Here is a 23,152-nt window from a genome sequence, read left to right on the forward strand (position 1 = left end):
GGTCAGTTGTGACGTGGCGTTGCCTGGAAGTTATGTAAGCATCAGCAGGGTAATGTTATCTGTCCTCAGAGCTCCAAGAGCAAGACACTCCCACGACAGCTTCCTCTACTGCCTGGCCAACACACACAACACACACACACACACACACACACACACACACACACACACACACACACACACACACACACACACACACACACACACACACACACACACACACACACACACACACACACACACGAGATGGGACGTTTAGTGAAAAAGAAAGAGAGAGAATAAAAAGAGAGATAGAGGGGCAGGAGACAGAGCCTGCTGTTGCAGGAAATGTGGTAGACAACTTTAAAATAGCAGTGTACAGTAGCTACACATCCCGGATTAGTGCTACATACACATACACAGACACACAAATACACACACAAATACACACACACACACACAAGAGAGCCCTTCGGTCCATCTCCGGTGAGTCAAGACCGGCGGACATCTTTGCCGGGGGCCGGGTGAGGCTCAGTGATGGAGGAGGAAGTCAGGACTTCCTGCGCTGCCCTGCCCTCAGTAACAAGTCAACGACACCAACACTCTACAGAGTGATGCAGAAACTAGCAAGCACACACACACACACACACACACACTCTCTGATCCTGACTATGTTCTGTGCGACTGTCTGTAATTTGAGCGAGCTGCTGATTTGCTGTGGAATGTAAATCATAAGCTGGAAAGTTGCTACGTTTGAACACTGGGTCTTACTGTATGTACATAGTGAGTGTGTGTGTGTGTGTGTGTGTGTGTGTGTGTGTGTGTGTGTGTGTGTGTGTGTGTGTGTGTGTGTAAGCACATTCCTGAGGAAGAGTGAGCCCCTCGATTTAAGGCCTCCAAGCTCAAAGTTACATAACAGTGTCATAAGAGAACGAGGACAAAGCATTCTCCGTTATGCCAGCTGATGAAACTATCAATGCCATGACGACTTCATTAACATCTGACATCAGCATATTAAAAAGAGAAGAAGAAACAATCACTATGAGGCTTGTAAAACCAGGGCTGCATTTTACTAGCCCACTGGTTCGGCTTCATATTTCAAATAAAGCATTCTCCCCTCCATCCAGATTATGAAAAAAAAAAATAAAAAAAATAAAGAATTAAAGCTTTTGCAACAACAGTGGAGAAAACTTTCCACCCCTGCTTGTGCAAAATCCCCCTTCCAGGCCAATTGCTCTTTGGGGTCTGATGGTCGAGAGGTTTTCTGCCAAACAGAACTGCCGGATCTGTGCATGAAAGTCCTCAGTTCCATCTCTGGTTGTTTGCCCGGAGGTAGTAAAAGTGTTCCTCGTCCCTGGTTGGCGAGGGGATTCAATTGAAGTGGGGTAAGCGAGCATCTGCAAAGCGTACCTCCTATGGGGAGATTGTAGGCTAACAAGCCATCACCTCCCGTTAGCATCCCATTGACTGCCATTCATTTTGGTGTCACTTTGACAGCGAATAACTTTACATCTGAAGCGTTTAAAGACTATTTGTTTATTTCTAAAGAAACACGACAATGTATAAAAGGCTCCATTACCTTAAAAACCAGACGTTTTTTGTAAAAAATAGGCTAACGATTGTGTCATAACCACGCGACTTGCTGTCGCATAGTAGAGGAATTACCGTATAGTACAGGAGAAGCTCCCAGGCAGTTTCGACTTACATTAGCGGTTTAAGTTTAATTACTAATGTTAACTAGCACTTTAGTTAGCAATAATTAGCCTGTGCCTAGGTTATCTCCTTACATATACCTAACCTCTCCGTCTCTGCAAGATTGGCAATGATTGAGATTTCTCTTGGCACAGCTACCGGAAGACTTATAACTTTCAGACAGGTTGCTCACGTCACATCTACGTCTTCAAGCTCACTTTGAGGCTACACAGTAACGCTCAGCCATCACCGGAAGAGGGACTTCACTGGTCTTCGTCGAAATATATGACGTCACTGTGTCAATTATTTTACTGTCTATGATTCAATTCCATTGTAACCTTCTTCTCCTTCAGCTTATCTACTGTCATCTGTCTATCTTTAATTCTTTCATTTTTAAGATGTATTTCTTATCTGATTCAGGGGGGGGAAGCTACATCTAACAGTTAATGCAATATATATTTAATTTGCAAAGTAAATACAAAAATAAATATACTAATTTATCATTCATCATAAATACTGTTTTGACATACAGTCAATGAAAAGTGACATTTTTCTCAGCTAAAGAGTAATGTTTCCAGTAATATAATTTTATTCCTGTGCTATCAATCACTTCAACACAACAGGTGTCATTTTTATGCTGGACACATCATTTTGGAAATAATACTAAAATAAATAAATCTAAATATGTCTTAATAATATTTGAAGTACTTGAGTAGTGCTTATATTCCAAGTCATAATGTTTTCTCTAATATGAAACTGCCAGTCTCTCCAGGTCTGCGCTGGTCTCCAGGAGTTCCTAAAAACTTGGCATCTTTTAAACTTTATTAATTACTTTTAAGTTAGTTATGTAACCTTTATTTATCCACGTTAGTCCCAATGAGCTTAAGTATTGTTTTATTTTTACAAGGGAGAACTGGCCAAGACAGCAGCAGCGCACTCAATAGCCTCAGAGCATTGGAAAACAATGTTAAATGTTATTAAAAAAAAAAATCTAACACTCTTTTTTCTTTTGCATTTTTAGAGATATTAATAATTCCAAATGGAGAGCTTTGTCCCCAAATGTGATACACCCATTTCATCGGGGGAAAAAAACACATTAGGGTCATCGTTAGTAAGACACACTATAGCCAGGTTATAAAATTATTGAAGAATTTTTCAACAAAGATCCTAAGTGGCCGACTATCAGATTTTTCCTCTAAAACAACAACTCCCCCCCCATTTTAGATCTAACATAGGAAGAAAAAAGCTTCTCTGCTTATTTCAAAGGGTTAAATTTCTTAGAATATGATGTTAACATCTACATCTTATCCTGTCCTGATCACTGTAACAGTCCTTAAGCATACAAGCCTAGATCTGTTTAGTGTTCAGCTTGTAGCCTGGGTGCCAGCCCATACCTCCACCCAGCCCAGATCTCCCCCACCCAGAGGAGGGGTGCTGTCGACCGACCTACTTGTGCTGTTGGGTCTGCTCCAGAGGAGAGCAACGTAACGTCTGGAGGGACACTGAGCCCAGCCATGCTTTGTTCTCAAAATGTCAACATGCACAAACATACCTTTACAGTAACACACACACACACACACACACACACACACAGCTCATATTCACCAAGACAAACAGATTTCAAAACCGCAGATAAATGCCCAGATTAACACCTGGGCATATGTGCATAAACGTTTAAAATGTCATACTGACATGGACACGCTCGCTCGCACACACACGACTTGAAGTGCCCTGACATTTGAATAGTTTACACTGACTGAAATCACGGTCACCTTGGCACAAATAACATACAACCAAATGGGACGGATGGACACACACACACACACACACACACACACACACACACACACACACACACACACACACACACACACACACACACACACACACACACACACACACACACACACACACACACACACACACACACACACACACACACACACACACACACGATCTGTTCCAGTATTATCACATGAGGCTATTCTCGGGCTTGAAGATATAACTGTTTTGGGATTGGTAACCATGCAACACACAATGCATCGAGCGACATACTCCACTTATCTCTTTTGCCGTTCACGCACGCCTGCGCGTGGACACGGCGCAGACTCCTGACATACATGTGCAAGCATGCACGTGCACACGCAAATATACACAATCCAAGCACTGGTGACTCATTGTATCCATTCCCTAATCAAGTCTACATGTCTGGAAGGAGAGAGACAAAGTGAGAGAAAGAGAGAGAGCAAAGAAATGCAACAGCTGTTGGTGTGTAAACAGACCCAGAGTCTAACAATCATTTCCTGCTCTCCCTCCCATGCGCCCTTCCATTTCTCTCACTCCCTTGAATCCTCAAGATGCAACACATTTTTAAACCTTGACCGACTAAAGAAACAGCACTGCTTTCAGTCATTTTTACTAATTATTTCCCCTCTGTGCACACAACCTGCTACGTCTGGACCCAGCTGTACACCTCTCCCTCTATTCTCCTGTCCCGTCCTTCCTTCACTTTCCTCCTTCTATCTCTTCACATGTTGATGTGGGGCATTTCTGGTGCATGAGTCACAATCCAAACATCACTGAGTTTGCGTCCACCGCAAAGAGCAGAGAAAGTGTGTGTAGGGAGAAGAGAAGTCGTGTGAATCTCAGTGGAAAGAAAGAAGGCAATACTCAAAGTCCTAGATTAGCAGGGACTTTCCCCCCCACTCCCCATCTCTGAATTCCACTGTGTGTGCGTGTACAGTATGTGTTCATGAGTGTGTGTGTGTGTGTGTGTGTGTGTGTGTGTGTGTGTGTGTGTGTGTGTGTGTGTTGTGTGTGTGTGTGTGTGTGTGTGTGTGACCCATGGCTGCTGGGTGATCAGACAAGCAAGGAAGTACAGATATGTAGATATTGTGTTTATATGCGAGAGGGGGCGAAACAGGGACACACACACACACACGCACACACACACAAGGGAAGTATTTCAGTCAAACTAACTTCTCTTTTAGACCAATATCAAATCTATTGCTCTACCAGTCCCTCCGATCATTGTTTTCGACCTCTGTGGTTGGGCCCTCCCATTGACTGACACACACACACTCTCCCCCCTTCAAATCCAATCAGATCAGAGCAAAAGAAGAAAAAAAAGAGGGGCTTCCCTGTAAAATCTGATAACACGTGATGACGAAACAATCACAAGTGTATTTAATCCTCTTTAAAATCCCACTCGTTTTTTTATGTATCCCATCACCACTTGCAGCTACAACAGGCCCATGTTATCAATAAAGATTCAACCAATCGGACTGAATCTAATCCGAAAATTGGCATGAGCAACATGTGGAGAGGAATCAACATTTTTAACGGGTCGAGTGTCATTGCATTTTTAAAAACCGCATGCAAATCACCCAAACTCAAGCTGGAGTTATGTAAGACTGAAATCAAAAAATACTACAAGCTAGGAACACAGGGAGAAGGAGAGACAGGGAAGCAAGGGAGGAAGTGAAGGAGGTCAGAAAGAAAGGGAAAGGAGGAGGGAATGAGGGCGGAGGGAGGGAGAAGTGCTCCAGCTGTACCCTGAGCTTCAAGGGAGCCAAGAATTTCATCCCTGGAAAAGCTCTCCTTCTTTCTCTGGAAAATTCTGCAAACTCTCTCCTCTACACAGCTGCTGTTCACACACACACATCCACTTTCACACAGTCTTACATACGAAGACAGACACAGTATTCTCCAGTGTTTTGCCCACTCTTCCTCCCACCACTATTTTGCCCTTAGTGGGCCAGTCCCAACAGCAAACCAGGACCTGGCAGACCGGACCAAGTCAGCAGCGCGGGGTAGATGGGGTCATCGCATAGAGGAAGTGGCCTCGCCCGTAATGCATGGCAGCGGACACGACCAGACATGCAGCGTCTGATTCTCTCTCTCTCACCCTATTCCTCTTTCTTCTTTCTGTCTCGCTCCCTTTATTTACCTTTCTTCATTCTATCGTTTCAGTTCCACTCCATTTCTTCCTCCCTCCCTTCCTCATTCTGCCTCCTCATGCCCTACTGTGAGGGCATTGGGTTTATAAGTGAGCGCTGGGCAGGGCATACAACAACAATCTCTCTCTCTCTCTGCCACACACACACACACTTTTAACTAACCCGTGCCAAATGAACCAAACCAGTCCTCTCTGTCCTTTTGTTTCTTACAAAGTACATTTGAGTGGAAAATACTGGAAAAAGAAAAAGACAGGTATGCCACACACTAACACATGTACAGCACACACACACACACACAACACTGTGCCCAGAGGGACCACATTCCATTACACACCACCTGGAGGGAGAGTCCGTTCCCATGGTGACCACTTTCCCCAAATCCAACGGGACATAACACAAAATTAAAACACTCACACTAAACACTAAGGTAAGTCCTCTGAAAAAAGGTCTTTCTGACTGTCAAGCCTAAACTGCATACATACAGATGCATGCATGCACCCAAACACACAATACTGTACACACACACACACACACACACACACACACACACACACACACACACACACACACACACACACACACACACACACACACACACACACACACACACACACACACACACACACACACACACGATTTCCCTATTATATGATGCCAACCATCCCATTACCCTTTTTCCAGCAAAGCATATTCCATAAATACAGACACAGCAGTCGTCAACTTGAACCCATTTTAAACAGACGGGAGAGAAGAAAAAAAATCAACAGTGTGTGTTAGCTCTCAAAACACAAGACTGAGACTTCACTGTCTGAGCCTTAACGCTTGCTATAGCAAAACTTTTGATATGGTTTCCTGGTCTGACACACAACATGAGTACTGGGAGATTTAAATATAATGGTGGGCTTGTATTGGGGATGCGGATAGTAAAATCTGTAGATTTTACGATTTCTGAAAATCACACCGCTGTCCAGTGAAAACCTCCAAATTTGAATAATTTGATTAAGTATTCCTTTATGGGTTCATACAAGTCTCATGCTTCTTATGCTAAATAGAAAAACCTATTAGAATATCTATATCTAAATTTGGAAAACAGGCCGGTTTTTCCTCAGCTCGTGTAAAGTTGTTTGAACATTGTTTTCATATAACCGCGACATAAACCAGTCAGAATATAACATTAGAAACATGAAACATTCATCATGCATAAATATGCAATACACATTTAATCGGTTATAGGAATCATTATGCCTGGGGCTAAAAGCAAGTGGCATAACAATAACAACACGCCCACTCATTTGTCTAGTCACACCCATTCACACAGACACACACACACACATTTTTCTTTTTACAAAATAAGGGATCATAACTCATAAAGTGTAAATTATGTTAATTTCAGTACACATGCTAAGAATCGTTTCATCTGAAAGGCCAATGGGAATACAGACATCAGTCAGCTGTCTTCCACTTAGCTCATTTTCAATCCTGCACCGTTTGATTGACACACTGTCCCAAAGGGGTGGATTTTACAGCAGGTTTGAAAAGTTCCTAAAACAACCACCTCGAGCTACAAGCAGCAAAAGGGACGGTCCGAAACAGAACTCTAATTAGGCCTTTCTGAGAAAAGTGTATTTGTGTTATCTCCCCCAGATTGTTTAGAGCCATGTAAACACAGGCCACGAGACATTCCACCATATGTCTCTCAACCAGCTATTTCCATTTACATCAAAGGGCTCCCAGTGTAGAAGTGCACAGTGTAGTAGGAGTCTGGCGAAAGAGAAGCTCAGCATGCTTGTGAAGTGATGCAGTGAAACCAGCAAGAGGAATATCAGCATCGTCCATCCATCTCAGACAAACACTCAAGCAGGGAGAAACTGAGACAAATGAAGTGAGACGAAAATAGAGAAAGGGACAGAGAGACTGAATGATGAAAGGGAAGAAAAACACAGGGTACATCCCAATGCCTTTCATCATCTCCTCATTTCCCTTATTCGCTTAGTTCCTACCAATTAAAAAATAAAAAAATAAAACAGGAAGGAGGAGGGCATCGAGGAAACACCAACATCTGAATTGACGTCAGTTACTGATCAGACCATGATTTGAATCTGCGTTTATCAATTTGTTTTCACTTTAGATGCATTATTTAATAATCCCAGATTATTATGATGCCTCATTATGTATAATAACAATTTAGTTGTCTCGTCATTTTGTACAAAATGAAAATAGCTCAACTATAGTCACTTATACACAGTGATTTATGGCTATAGTATCACAGTATGGAAATTATGCTAATAGACAATTACAACAGCAAGAATACTGGACAGCCAAAAGAAAAATGTGTCATCAATCAGACCAATATTTAGCGCAATACCAAATTTTACTACTAAATGTAATAATAATATTCAATGTTAGTTGTTGACAATATTTGTCTATCCACATCAGTAATGTGATAAAACTGCAGTGTTGTGGTGATGTGATTTCAATGCAGCATCTAATTACTACTTACACATTTTACACACTTCCGCCTATGGTACTCTTGTGTATCCTCCATCAAAGCAACTGAGCAGAAGTAAGTTAAGTGGAACGTCCTTAATGACGATTTCAGGAGCGCGGAGATATGAAATAACAGAATTAGGATGTACCCGCAGACGGAGCGAGAGTAACAATAAGGGAGAGCAAACAACGCACATCTGCGGGTAAAACACAAAACAGACCATGACACGATTCACACTCTTCTCTGTCCAGAAACATGTGCACACAGCTGGCGCAGAGACCACATCACTGAGGTCATGCAGGCAGCATCCACCGTAACCATTGTTTATCAGAAAAGCCTGGGCTAACCAGACAGCAGCAGAGCGTAGGACTACATTTCCCATTATGCAACTGCATTGATGCAGCAGTGAGAATGGACTTCATCATGCCTGCATTCTGCATTTACAGACAGAGGCCAGTATGTTCAGGTAAAACTGAGTTCAAGTTCAACTGTTGTTAATATAATCAATTCAGTTCAATACTGACCTTTTTATCCATAACAAAATGAACTGTAGGAACTTTTTGCTTGTTTTTGTTTCATGGAACACATTAAGGAAACTAAGCTAAACAAGGAGAAACATGCTAACTCTACGTAGAAAGTTGTATTACATGCTTGTGCTAAAGAAACAGTTTTCCTAATAAACACCCATTCTACAAGACATTTTGCCACATATCCAAGATGATGTATTAGCCTCCTATATGGCATTGGAAACACTCCACTGTAGTAGAAACAAATGTCTTTCTGCAAACAAGTTAGTTTGATCTCAAAAGACATTGAGTACTTAGTACCTGCTGATATTTTCTACATGCAAAAGAGAAGTTTTTGGTGTCGAAATGATTAATTTCAAGGTAAATGCAGCACAGATTAACCATTAAGGACATCCAGTAAGGCCACCCAAGGTTGCATGATGTTGTATAAATCAAACCAACCAACTGTTGACTATTCGTAATCAAACTCAACACGAGACTTGTGGCTGCTGCCACCCATATTTCATGATGTCACATCCTCCCTGGCAGGGCACAGCTTCCTGCTCTTCACCCCCTGGCCTCATCATCCCTCATAAAAGTCCAACAAAGAGCAAACAACAGTAAACCAACACAGCCTTGTAAAGCACACACGCACACACACACACACACACACACACACACACACACACACACACACACACACACACACACACACACACACACACACACACACACACACACACACACACATACACACACATTCCATAGCAGGGTGCTCTAACACACCCTCTAGAGTCTTGTCCTTTGATGTGAGTGTGGGAAAGCTCAGGGGAATGGTCTTAGTGGGGGAGGGAGAGAAAAAATGAGGGGGGGTTAGAGGGGGAGGTGAATGGAGGAAGAAAAGTGTATACATGCAACCCGAAAGATAGACTGGGAGTTTGTGGGGGGGGGTTCAGTTAAAGCTGACCCCTGGAGCATCGGGAGGTCAGTGTGTTTAAACAGGGGATGGAGGCATGTAGACTCTCACACACACAGTGCATGATCATTAACAGACTGATACAGGAAAGGATTTTAGAGGCAGATAAACTGATTTCACTAAAACAAAAGTGGCACAAAGAAACACCCATAAAGTCATGGAAGCAAATCAACAGCGACAGACTCAAAAAAAAAAAAGAAAACCGCCGATACGAGAGAGCAAGGAAAGCAAATCTGAACTACTTAAAATAACTGAAAACCACATTTCAGGGCAAATGTGAATTATTCCACTGTGCACAGTGCAGTTCTAAAAGGGTTTTTTGTGCCCTGAGGTTATGGAATTTGTTAATACAATTCAGCCCAAACGTTCAATCCAAATAAAAGAGCATAATTCAGCCAGAAGCATTAAGTGGTAGTGTGGCTAATGAGCAGTACTTAACATCAATCCAACAAATACAATAATCTCTTTGGTGCTCCAGGTTTGCTCTAAGGTAGAGGCAGAAAAGAAGGAAAAAAGTAAAAGAGCAAAAGAGGGAGAAAGAGAAGTGAGCAGAGGAGAAGGGAGGCTGATTCTTCCTATGAAAGAATCTCTTTTGGCTGCTGTGTCGACTTCTCCAGACTGGTTCTGCCTTGGCAGACCATCTGTGCCTGTATGTGTACGTGTATGAATGTTTGCATGCATGCACCGCAGTGCAGCAGCTAAACAGAGGTTACTTTATATAAAAAAGTCCTGAGGTCTCTGTAATCTCGCTCTCTGTCACACACACTTGCACAGAAGTACGCCAGAGTGCAAACACACACGCAGGCACACAAGTACACAAGCATGCGCAAACCCGGAGCTCTGAGGTCTCAGTAATCACACTGAGTCTCTGTCTAAAGAGCGACTCAGTTAGCCTTCAAAACACACTGCCACACTCCACCTCTCATTAAACCCAGTGGCCTCCCCAGATAGAGACAGACAGCAAGAGTGTGTGTCTGTGTGTGTGTGTGTGTGTGTGTGTGTGTGTGTGTGTGTGTGTGTGTGTGTGTGTGTGTGTGTGTGTGTGTGTGTGGGGCCCTCCACATTAATAACATGTGCTTTCAAACATGACCCCAAGCCCCCAGCCACCCGCCCAATTAACTGTCGTCGAATGTAGTAAAAGGCACCCAAACAAAAGCACACACAGATACACACTGTGCTTTCGATGCTAAATTTTGCATGCAAGTGTACACATGCACCCACACCAATAAACAGACAGCGGCCAGACCCCAAATACGTCAATGCTGTGCGTTTTCTCAAATCAGTGTCTGGTATCTCATTAATCTATTCACTGTAAACAGTAACACCATTATTCCATCTGTTTTTTATCCCTCTTCCTGCAGCTCCTTGATCCATATTGATACATTTCTTGTCTCGTCAACTGCACGTGCACATCTTTGCATCCGTCCATCCGATCATTTACTGTTTCTATCTGGCATTATCTGTGCCTAGGGCGATCCCTCCGATTTCAGGGAAAAATGTAATTACACTGCGGGCAGAGAAAAGGAGGCTGGCTGTAATTAGTTACAACATAGAGTATGGGGTGGGGGGGGTGTTGTAGGGGGAAGTCAGTGTCTCAGCCAAAAGTGCTCTCACTCAAAGAAAACCTTCACAGAGTTTAAAGCAAGAGTGAGAGAAGAAGCGAGAGACCGACAGATGGAGAGAGATTGAGCAGAAAAACAAAGGCGCCCTTTCAAAGTTTCTAAGCACCAGCTTACTCTGCTGACATCATCAAAGTGAGACGCTATTCCACAAGAGTTGGGGAATTCCCGCGTTAGTGCCACCTCTTTCCGTCTTTAAAAGCCGCTACAGTAAGTGGCTTACATTTCCAGTCTTTTTTATGTACTGATATCAGATGCAGCCAGAGAGTGAGACCATGGCTGCCCACTCTGTCACTGACTATGCTTTCAACTAGTCTTTGTTTTTCTTTTTTTATTTGAAGATAACACGCGTAGACGCAAGCATTTCCCCCCCTCACTTCCTTTTCCTCACCCTTAGTGCTGCATTATTGACTGCTCTCCTAGAAGACTACAATTAAGGTGAAGGCCAAACATTGGTGTAGAGACTTAAAATTTGCTCGAGATAGGCAATTCACTTTTACAATGTTTATGTTGTAATGTCATTTTGTTTAAACAGGGACGATGCACAATTAACCATTAACCTTGTATAAGAACAAGGAGAGATGCATTGCACCAGGTTGTAGCCCAATTGCTATTTTCCACCCGTATTCCCTGGGCAGGTAGGTCAAACTAAATAAATATTCAATGCAAAAGAAGTACAAAACATTAGAATATACAATTTTACAAACACATTCACTCCTAATTTATAATAATACAAATATGTGCAAAGTTGCATCATTAAAATTATGTCCACGTGCTGATGGGAAGTTACAACATCCTAGGTTTGAGAGTCAGCTTCTCAACTTCCAAGAATCCATGCTTTCACCTCTATCACCACACAATGAAGAAAAACTAGCATAGGACATCCCCTGTGTGGGCTCCCCATCTTAAGCCAGTTTCAAGTCTCCATCCATTTGATTTTTATAATAAACTGAAATAAATGTAACCCAATGGCCTACCTACAGTAAGAGGTCAAATAAAATCAAAAATTTGATGCTAGTCAAAAGTCACACCTTTTTGGGGTGTTAACTCTGTCTTTCCCCATCTCCCAAAATGCTGACTATGTCTGACTATATTCTTTAACCCATACATAACTTTGGTTTATCATTAACCATACAACATTATTATGTAAGGCCTTATGTAGGACCTCTCAATAGCCAGGAGTGCTTTTCCTTGTGACCTGTACCAGAACAGCCACCCTTAGTTTTGGGATTATCTAGTGGTCAAAAGTAAAATATGTGGTCCAGGAGCCTTTTACTTCAAGTCTGGATTAAACTTGATTTACATAATTGTGTGATTAGATAATAATAACAACAATAATAATAATAATAATAATAATAATAATAATAATAATAATAATAATAATAATAATAATACAATAAAAAGACACTACACCACCATGTTTATATAATAATAGAGGGTAACACTTTACTTGAAGGTATCTACATAACCCTAACCATAACTTGTCATGACAAAAAACCGAATGACACTTACTAAAAGAAGTGTTATGTCATAAACGTTTATGATTTGTTTATAATGTTTATGACACGTTCATGACAGTGTCATGTCACTCTTATGTAGATACCTTCAAGTATAGTGTAACCTAATAGAGTATATCATGGGACTGACCCTGGATGCATTGCAGTGAGCCGTCCTCTGCCCGGATCGTAAACGTCTCTCCCGGGTTCACCTGCACCAGGATCACCTGTACCAACAACACACACAAAAAAAATCACACGGTTAGAAAGCACGGATTAAATTAATTGATCAAAACCAGAAGGCAACAAGGGAATAAAATCTGTCAAGCGTAATCCAATTAACATACATCCATCTTTAACAATCACAAAAACAGGACTGACTCTCTGCTGGGCAGCCGATAGGCTTGCAGAGGTGACATAACACACAATAAGCTTTGGATCCCAGAATAGGGCGGACACAGAGTTCCCACACATATAAATGAAGTGTTAGATAAGCTAATGGTGAGACAATGCTGCCGTTTCAAGCACCCTGATTTTTCTCTTTTTAACCACACTGACATGGCATGAAACCACTAAAACCAGTGCACACAAATATTACACACATGGAATGATGCATATACAGTATCACAATTAAAACATACAGACAGGTGGCACACACAAATGAGGCAAAAATAGCTAACACTGTTTTGCTTTCACAGGGTTTCTGCTGAATACGCCAGAAGGGAGTGTGCATGCACCTTACCGTCATATTCTCCGCATACAGATTGTTGAGAGTGTACACATGGCTGTAGACATGAAACAGGTGACCCTCCATTACACACACACGCACATGTATTCAAGCACACATGCATGCACACACACACACAAGCACAGCCCTGTCTATGCTCTACAGGTGTCCCGTCGTAAAATCCTCATAACCTACGTTCCTCCCGTACCGTCTGCATGCTCTCCCATCTCAGTGATAACCTGCTCCTCTCCCTCAGACACACACACACACACACACACATACTTCCTGCTCTGTCTGCTGCTGCAGCGGCTGCTGTTGCTATAGGAACCCCAGCATAGTACAGGGCGACCCATGTTTCCCAAAGACTGAGAAAACCCCTATAATCAGACCATGTGGGTGTGAGTGCGGAGTGAGTGCGGATATTTATGCGTTATGTATAATTTATACATAACGCATAAATATACGCACCCAAGATTATAGTATGTGTAAAACAGTCATGTAGTATATTTGTTACTGTAATGGTCCAGTCAGGTAATGTTTTGATACACTCAAACATTTTAATATTAAATTAGAGTAAAAAAAGGTTACAAAAGGTTGCTTCTAAACAGTTTTTTTGTTTTTGTTTTTTTAAGTTTAACCTCTTCTAGATTTTGGTGCCAAATGCACTTAGAGCATATACAAAAATCTGACTTTGGCTGAACCGATACTCTCCAAACCTCCACTTTATTTGGCAGGCGAATAAACATGTAAGCACCGTCTGAGAATTGTTTTTTAGTTATCTAGTGTATTTAGGGCGATTTTCTCTGGCAGAAAAGCGCTTGCAGGGCACTGGGGGGCTTTTCTGATGAAGCGCTGCATGTGGGTTTTGTTTCTATGACGCACTTACGGTGATAAAAGCACAACACTCACCAGCAACATTCATTGTCCTGCCAATCTGCTCCACAAATGGGCTTTTCTGTCTTTGTTGTGATAGTTTCTGGCTGACATGTCATACAGCTTGGGATAGACAGACAACGGTCAAAACAAGCCGTTTATAGAAAACAATGTAATATCATTGTTTATTTAAATATTTATTTTTGTAGCAGACATTAAGACCCACCATTTCCAAAAGGCCCAATCCGCCACAAGATAAACGTCACCAACATGACAGACCGAGGCCAAATGAATGGCTAGATATGGAAATGGACAGTAAGGGCCAGGAAATGTCAATATTGTTGCACTTTATTATGTCATAGGGGAGAAACGGTTATAACTTTTAAAACTAACAAATCAATCTCCCCAATTCTTATTTATTTATTTTATTTTTTAAATCGGGATTGGTTCAAATTCTAATAGCAAGTACTGTAAGTAGATACTTATCTTACTATAAGGATACACGGAACACGTTTCACTTTTGCAGAAAGGAAAATGAAAGAAACCCTCGATGAGAAATTCCATTAAGTTACAGTTACAGCTGGCTTAGATGTGATGATATGATGGGAGCATGCTCATTATAAGATTTTCTTCACAATGCATCATATTTCTTTAACCATTATATATTGTAGAATGATATTTTGATGCACCCTAACAATGTTTCTGGTGTCTTTGCTTGCATGCACTGAAGGAAATCACAGACACAGATAAACACACATAAACAAGTGTAGGCAGGTAGACACAGATTGACAGACAGGAAAGCTGATAGACAAGCAAGCAAACAACGACAAACACAGAAGTATGTACTCAGACTCAATACAGACGCTAAAAGAGTAAAAGAAACACACAGTGTAAGACAGACCAAGAAACAAACAAATGCACACAAACATGGACACACACGCATGCAGAGGCAAATCTTTATAATCATCGGTTCCCTGATTTCACACTGGGAACCAAGTTTAAACTGCAGGGTGTTACAACAAAAAGAGTACCCTAACTGCTGTGTGTTACAGCCAAAACCCTCCCTAACTGGTATGTGCCGCAGCCAAAACACTCCCACCATGCTTCCTCTGGGCTGTGAGGGAGCAGGCTGTGGACAATGCATAAACATCATCTCTCAATTACCAAAAGCACACGGTGTATAAATATACAGTATCTGTCTGAAACTGAGATGCCTTTAATTGCGTCGATCGCTTCGTATGCAGAGCTCAGGTGGGGTTTTGTACTTTGAAGGTGGCCCAGTTGGCTCTGCTGCTTTTTATCAGAAGATCAGTCAGCCTCAGAGAAGCAGTTGAAAACTTTCCCAAAGTAATTTAAGCTAACGCCTGGGATCCATCAATGGACCCAGTTATATGCTGTGCAAAGAAACATCTCTAGGAGTGAATGATGCGAGTGTATGTGCCTGTATGCGTCTGTGTTTGTTTTTGTTCCGGTTACGTGACAAATGCTTTACTGTAACAGCTTGGCAGCTGTTCATTACCTGTGGCAACAACCCATGGGCCATGTGACGAAATGACAACAAAGAGAAGTGCCTGCGTGACTGTTTGATGTCTATTCTTGCATGCATCTGGTGTGTGTGTGTGTGTGTGTGTGTGTGTGTGACAACACAGGAATGTTGAAAGGTGGAGGATGCATTTGTACGTTCATTCTGCAAGATTGACTGAATGCAAACGACAGACATCTGTGCGTTTACGTGAGTGTTTACCTGCTGTGCTGCGTCACCGTTAACCATGTGAGGCATGAGAGGGACCTCCCCGTTCAGGAGGGGGGGCGGAGCCAAGTCCAGTGGAATCTGGTCTGTCATCATCATTGTGACGTACATTCATGGAGAAATTCACTGAACTGCCCTACCTGGGGAAGTACAGAGAAAAGTAGAGGGACGTCAGTATTGTTCAGTCATATCACACACATGTAGTGACTAAGACAAAGAGACAGACATTTTTGGCACGAAAGGTCGAAACCAGATTTGGTTTATTTCCCTCTAGCCTACTGGTCAAGGTTGTTACTGGTTTAAAAGCAATCAAACAGGATTCCAGAATATATATATATATTTCAAAATGTAATCCAAAGGTGAAGGTATAAAATAAGGCTTTCTATGTGTAATCAACAAAGGACACCACCTTTGCTAATGATTTTAAATTTCAGAAAGAAGAAACCTACTTTTTTAAAGAAATGGTTTGGGAAATAATATTTGTTTTGCCAAAAGTCTCATACTGTAAACATGAAGCTGGAACAAGCAGCCAGTTAGCTGCCAATCGACTCCCGACTCTGAAGTTCACTAAAAAGCACATTGAATATTGTTTGTTTAATCGTACAAAAACGGAGATGTAAAGAGCCTAACTGTATCCCTCTACTTCCAGTTTATATGCTAGGCTAAGCTTGTCTGTAGCTTCATATTTAACGGACACATCTGAGAGTGGTATCAATACTCTAACTCTCAGCAAGAAAACAAATAAGCGTATTTCCTAAAATGTCAAACTACTCCTGTTGTACAATGAATTGTGAGGCCATCTTATGCCAAGTCTGCACAAGGCCAGCCTACCAGTGTGTTTCCATCAGTGTTTATTGTGCAATTTCCTCGTCAACAAAACAATTTTCCACTTCATGTGAGCGTGAAAACCTCTTTGCATTGTTGAGGAGCTTTTATTAAATTAGTTTGTTTCCATTGAGTTTACTGTAGTTATGCGGTTTCCATCCCAATTTAGATAAGAATTGGGATCAACACTCAGATATATTTCTAATAACAGAAGTTGTTGTTGAAACATGACAGATATGAAAACTGGAAAAATTCTAGAACGAGAGAGAGAGGGGAATCCAAAGGATTAATTCTAAGGAAGGTGCACACAAGCAGCGCAATAAGAGAGATGGAAAGATAGACAATTGGTCTGGTCAACCAAGTCAAGAAATATAACCTTGTGTACAAGAGGAAAGAAAATAGACACATAGAAACACTGTTTCTAATAGATTAACATTAATACTTGTAAAAAAAAAAAAAAGAAAATAAAAAAAAACCTTCCTAATATGTGGTTTTCCCCCCTCTTACACTGGCTTTGCATGGGCACATCGGCTTTGGTAAATCACAACAAGTCGCATCATGTCAATATCAAAGAAAAAATAGGCAGAGGAAAACCGAGACGAGAGTGAGAGACTTCAAAGCACTTCACTTGTAAAATACAGGGGGGATTACAGTGGGTATCCTGTTTGGAGGATTAATAACAAGAGAAAGAGTGGATGAATAAGGTCTTAGTTTGATAGGTGAATAGGGATTACTGCACCTGCTGTTACCTTCATAAATACGGCACGCAGCAAATCAGTATTCCATATGAAACATGCAAACACATAGCAAGAATAGGACGTGTTTCGAGGCCTTCTGGGGTCAATTGTGCTGCCGCTCTTTAGAGAGTAACCCAGAGAGCTAAATCTGGATATGGTTTCTTCGCTTGCATAATAATAGCAGTAAAACCAAAAAGCATAATTATGAAAAAAAATAAAAACAACAACTGAGGCCATTCATCTTAAGTGGAAAATAACATGGCTTCACCTAATTGGCTATAGGGCAAGAACCAAAAACAAATCTAGGCAATGTGTGTCGGCCATGCACGCGGTCCTCATCAGGGTTTTAACCGAGCTGCTAACCGGCACTTTATCTGTCATAATGTACACGCTTACACATACACAGCAAAAACCACTGAAGCTCCCATACACTTACGGTGTGATATATATGCTGTTTCCTAGGGGAACACACACACACACACACAAATATATAGCAGATACAGAATGAACTCCAGCCAAAATGTTTCGCAAAATCTAAACACATATGTATGCACACAGATTAATTGCCAGAGATAGATTACTGAATGACGTAGGTGTTTCAGTTCAATGCTGGCGAGTGAAATCACTGCTAAAGAGCTGCTGACTAATGGCTATAAGATGCTTTTGGCACACACAGACACAAGCACACACATACAGCATGCATTAGTGAATGGCTTTTCATTTCAGTAAAGACATATCTCGGATATTCCTCGGTTCCTTTTTCCTCCACTCATCATTTAAGACATACTGTACAGCTTTTGTTTTCAGTACCTCATGTTTCTAAGTCTAGATCAAAAAATGCTTTTATGTTTAAAGCACCTTCTGATTGGAATAACTTACCAGTAAATATTCGCTCCATTTCAACTTTCAGACTGTTCCAACATGCCTTGGCAATTCATTTTCATACTAACTGTACATGTAGACTTTAATTCTCTCAAGTTGTCTCTCATTCTTCACTTTTCTTTTCTTATTGAACCACTTAATTTCACTTTTCCAACAGTAACGTTTGGCTATATGTTGATGTATCATTATTCCCTGTTATTTATTATATTGTAATTGTAGGCTCTGTATGTGTTTTTTGTTTTGTGTTTTGTTTATTATGTTTGTATGTCTGTAGTGTTTATTGTTGTATTTTGTTCAGGACTCTCAAGGGGTTATCCTAATAAAAGAATTTCAAATTTCAAAGATATCCATTTCTGACATATATACACATACTCACTCACACACACACACACACACACACACACACACACACACACACACACACACACACACACACACACACACACACACACACACACACACACACACACACACACACACACACACACACACACACACACACACACACACACAGCATTCCTCTGAAAACAGCTGTGTGTCTTTTCTTTCAGCTGGTTGTCTTCTAGCACTGACAAGGTCTTTGAAAGGGTTAGTAGATCACACAGCTGTGGCTCATACTGTTGCAATACACACACACACACACACACACACACACACACACAACTCTCAATATCTTTCTGACTATCTCACTATCTCTTAATTCTAGATTTTGTCTAAAACTTTCCCTCTTTCCCCATCTGAGCCCCGTTTCCAGCTCAGCCTGGCCATCCTGCCTTGAATACACACGCACGCACACGCACACACACACACACACACACACACACACACACACACACACACACACACACACACACACACACACACACACACACACACACACACACACACACACACACACACACACACACACACACACACACACACACACACACACACGGTAACACCACTCTCAACTCTGCCAGGAAAAAGAGGAGAGCGAGACAGAGAAGAAAGAAGGGAGGAAGAGAGAGGGAATAAGTAAATGAAGGATTGGCTTATATGATAAATGGAGAGCGAATGAAGAAGAAGACAGTGCAAGGTATCTCTTCCAATAACCCTGTATTCTTAAAATAACCCCTAATTTCCTGAACAAATCCATTATATTCTTACAATCTTTTTACTCATGAATACTCATCCGCCTGAATCACACGTAGAAATGAGACGGGAGATGTGTAAGCTATTTGTATGATGATTTGTATGATGTTAAAGAGGAAGCCTGGTGTTGGGTAAGGTTACCAGCAGGAAGACTTTTCTGCATACAGGAAGTGAGTGAATTTCAACTGGAATATACACATTCTGTAAGCAATATAATTACTTGTCAACAAGGTTAATTGTATGTGCCACCAGAAACTGAATTTGAATCATTTATATTTGAATTTGAATTGCTATACTTGAATTATTGCATTGAAAAACTGAATTTGAATCGTATAATTTGAAATTGTATTGTTTAATTTGAATCATTGCATTGAAAAACTGAATCTGAATAGTATAATTAGAAATTGAATTTATTCGTTTGTAACTGAAGTCCAATAAAATGTGATCCTCACTGAAAATTCAACTCTCTATATATCTTCACATTCAGTTCTCACAATTCAGATTCAGTTCTCAAAATTCAATTTCAAGTTACTGTGACAGACATCCGGGTAGTTGGAGGATGAAGGAAGAGCAATCGAGCGCCGATTGATAGGTAGCGTTCAGTGGCGCAGGATTAGCACTAAAGATGCCAGGCTGTTGTTGGAACGAAAGAAATGAAAAAAACAAACAGCAAGGGATAACAGTTCACAGGTGAGGTTTTATGATATATATGCCGCCTTGGACCTGTAATCTGAGCTCGGGCGGCAGCGGGAGGTGGAGAGTTCCGTGGCCCGGCGGCAGCGTCTCTTTCCCCGGGCAGGAACACCGGTTCGCCTCGCTGCTGCGCCGGTCCCCGCTGATCCATATGGGACCAGCCAAAGACAGAGTGGTGATCGGCAGGATCTTCCACGTAGTCCAAGACGACCTGTTTGTAGATTTCGGCTGGAAGTTCCACTGCGTTTGCCAGCGGACGGAGAGAAGCTAAAGTGGCAGCAGAGTCCGTCTGCGGCAGCAGGATCTGGAGCTCACTGCCCACTTCCTGGGAGCCAAAACCGACACCACGCTGCTGGAGGCCCGGGCCGTACTGCTGGGACGGCTGGAGGGAAGGGAAGCCCGGGAGAACTAGAACCAGGACTCAGCGGAGCGGACTGTCACAGCCTGCTTAAGTTTAAATCAGAGGTTTCCTAAAGGGAGTCTGGCGGGACTCGGACTGTGGACGACGAAACATGACTTTAAGTCTTGTTGAATAAATAACTACATGCAGAAATAAATGAATAAATAGTGGAGGGGTGAGCCTGGACATTTCAGTCCGTTTAAACCTCACTTTGAAGCAGAACCTCTTAGTTCAGAAGGGTGAATTCTGTTTGGACTCAGATCTGTGAACTGATTATAATAAATATTCTTTGTATTAACACATTAATTAGTCTCTTTGTTTTGTTTACTGCACATGACGATAAAGCTACACTTTTAAATCACAAACAAAACTAACTTTAATATGTATATAAATGCACTTAGGAAGGAGACAGACGATCAGATATTAGAGTTGATTAAAAATAGACTCAAATAATAATTTACTGTTTTGTGTTTTAATGTGGAAACATCTTGTATAAACTCAGGGGACTGGCTCTTACATCACATTGTATTGCAGGCTTGCTGATGTACAAAGTAAACCAATGCAATTCAAATGTTTAAATTAATTAACATGTATTTTCAAATATGGATAGTCACACTATTTTGCATGCAGTAGGCAAGGCTAAAGTAAGTAGCGATAGTTCATTTTAAGTTTACTTAAGTGGAAGAATGTGACTAATAAACCTAGGCCTACTAACACCAGGCATTACATTTTGAACAGGTAGATTATATTATCTATGAGTCTCTGGGTCAAGGCGAGGCAAGCACTTCTTCCTCGTTTCATGGTGGGTACTGTGCTCCAAAACGTAGGTGCTGATTGGCCGAAGAGGAGTCCTGTGTATCTGCGCCACTGAACTCTACCTATCGATCTGCGCTCGATTGCTCTTCCTTCATCCTCCAACTACCCGGATGTCTGTCACAGTATTCAATGCAATAATTCAAGTTTAGCGATTCAAATTCAAATATAAATGATTCAAATTCAGTTTCTAGTGGCACATATTTCAGCCCATACTTATGTCTGTAGGTTATATATTACGTGTTACAGCCAGGAGATGATGAGCTTAGCATAAAGACTGGACACCGGGGGAAACTAGGGCTCTGTCCTAAAATAACTAAATCGACCTAAGAGCACCTCTAAAGCTCACTAATTAACATGGTATATCCTGTTTGTTTAATCTGTAAAAAACTGCAGTGTAAAAAACGACAAGTTGCAGTTTTAGCAAGGTTATGTGTCAAACTATTTCTTGTCTTCTTTCAAAGCTAACGGTTTCCCCCCTGCTTTCAATCTTTAGCTGAGTGGTATCGATCTTCTCACTCTCGAATAAGCATATCTCCCCAAAAAAACTATCACTTTAAAGAAATCATAGAGCAGTCTAGTAGATAAACCCAATGTGGTGTGTTCAGCTTTACTGATGTCTTTTTATATAATTTCTTGGCATTGTAAACACTTAACCTTTCACTGCAATTTGAACCAACTGATGTGTGAAATTGCACATTGCAAAAGCAAGTTTTAAAAACAACTGATTATCCATTTGTCTACTGAGTCACGGTAGAAGTTAAATGTAGGGAAAATGTAGATGTACTTTTTGTTCTGCAGCTGTTTCCTACAGGATCTAATACACATATCCGGAAATTTAATGTATCAATGAATGAATAATGACCTTTGTTTCCCAGTGGAATCACTACCAGATGGATGCTTCTGTTGATAGCTTCAGACACACACACACACACACACACACACACACACACACACACACACACACACACACACACACACACACACACACACACACACACACACACACACACACACACACACACACACACACACACACACACACACACACACACACACACACACACACACACACACACACACACACACACACACACACACACACACAGGTTTCCGTTCCCCTTTGGAATGTGGGAGGAATAAGGTGTCGATTCCCAGCAGGGATAAAATGTTAAATAGAAAAATTCCTTGTAGAATCCACAAAACAATCCCCCACTTGTCCGGGTATATGAATGTGTGTGTATGTGTGTGAAGGAACATGAGTGTGCGTGTGTGTGTGTGTGTGTGTGCGCATGTACTGTACACGTGTCTGTGGCATTAGACAAAAAGCCCTGTGTAAGCATGGAAACTGCCTCTCTAACATAGAAGATGCATAGAGTAAAAAACACACAGAGATGTCACACACACACAAGCCTGAGATGTTCAGGGGCAGCTCTGAACTCATAACACGACAGTCATTACTCATACAGTCATTCTCACACACACACACACACACACACACATATACACACAAATGACCATACGGATGAAGCATAACAGATATTTCACAACCTCCTAACAGACTGTCTGACTTACTTCCGGGCGACTGCCTCACACTTCTCTCTCC

The 23,152-nt window shown here is 41.4% G+C and overlaps 1 protein-coding gene across 3 annotated transcripts in view; it reads right to left on the minus strand.

The window, feature by feature from the left end:
- Positions 1–23,152, minus strand: part of fndc3ba (fibronectin type III domain containing 3Ba) — a 107,725-nt gene that overhangs the window by 61,720 nt on the left and 22,853 nt on the right. Inside the window, exons 2-3 of one of the 3 annotated variants that reach the window (XM_039785544.1) lie at positions 16,057–16,202; positions 12,864–12,948 (exon numbers count right to left, since the gene is read on the minus strand). In XM_039785544.1, coding sequence (XP_039641478.1) covers positions 12,864–12,948; positions 16,057–16,173 — 202 coding nt within the window. In that variant the 5' untranslated portion in view covers positions 16,174–16,202. Of the gene's footprint in view, positions 1–12,863; positions 12,949–13,454; positions 13,677–16,056; positions 16,203–23,152 lie in introns of those variants that run through there. The other 2 variants (XM_039785545.1, XM_039785546.1) reach the window with 2 other exon arrangements.

This window comes from Perca fluviatilis, chromosome 20 (assembly GCF_010015445.1).
Source record: "Perca fluviatilis chromosome 20, GENO_Pfluv_1.0, whole genome shotgun sequence".
NCBI lineage: Eukaryota > Metazoa > Chordata > Actinopteri > Perciformes > Percidae > Perca > Perca fluviatilis.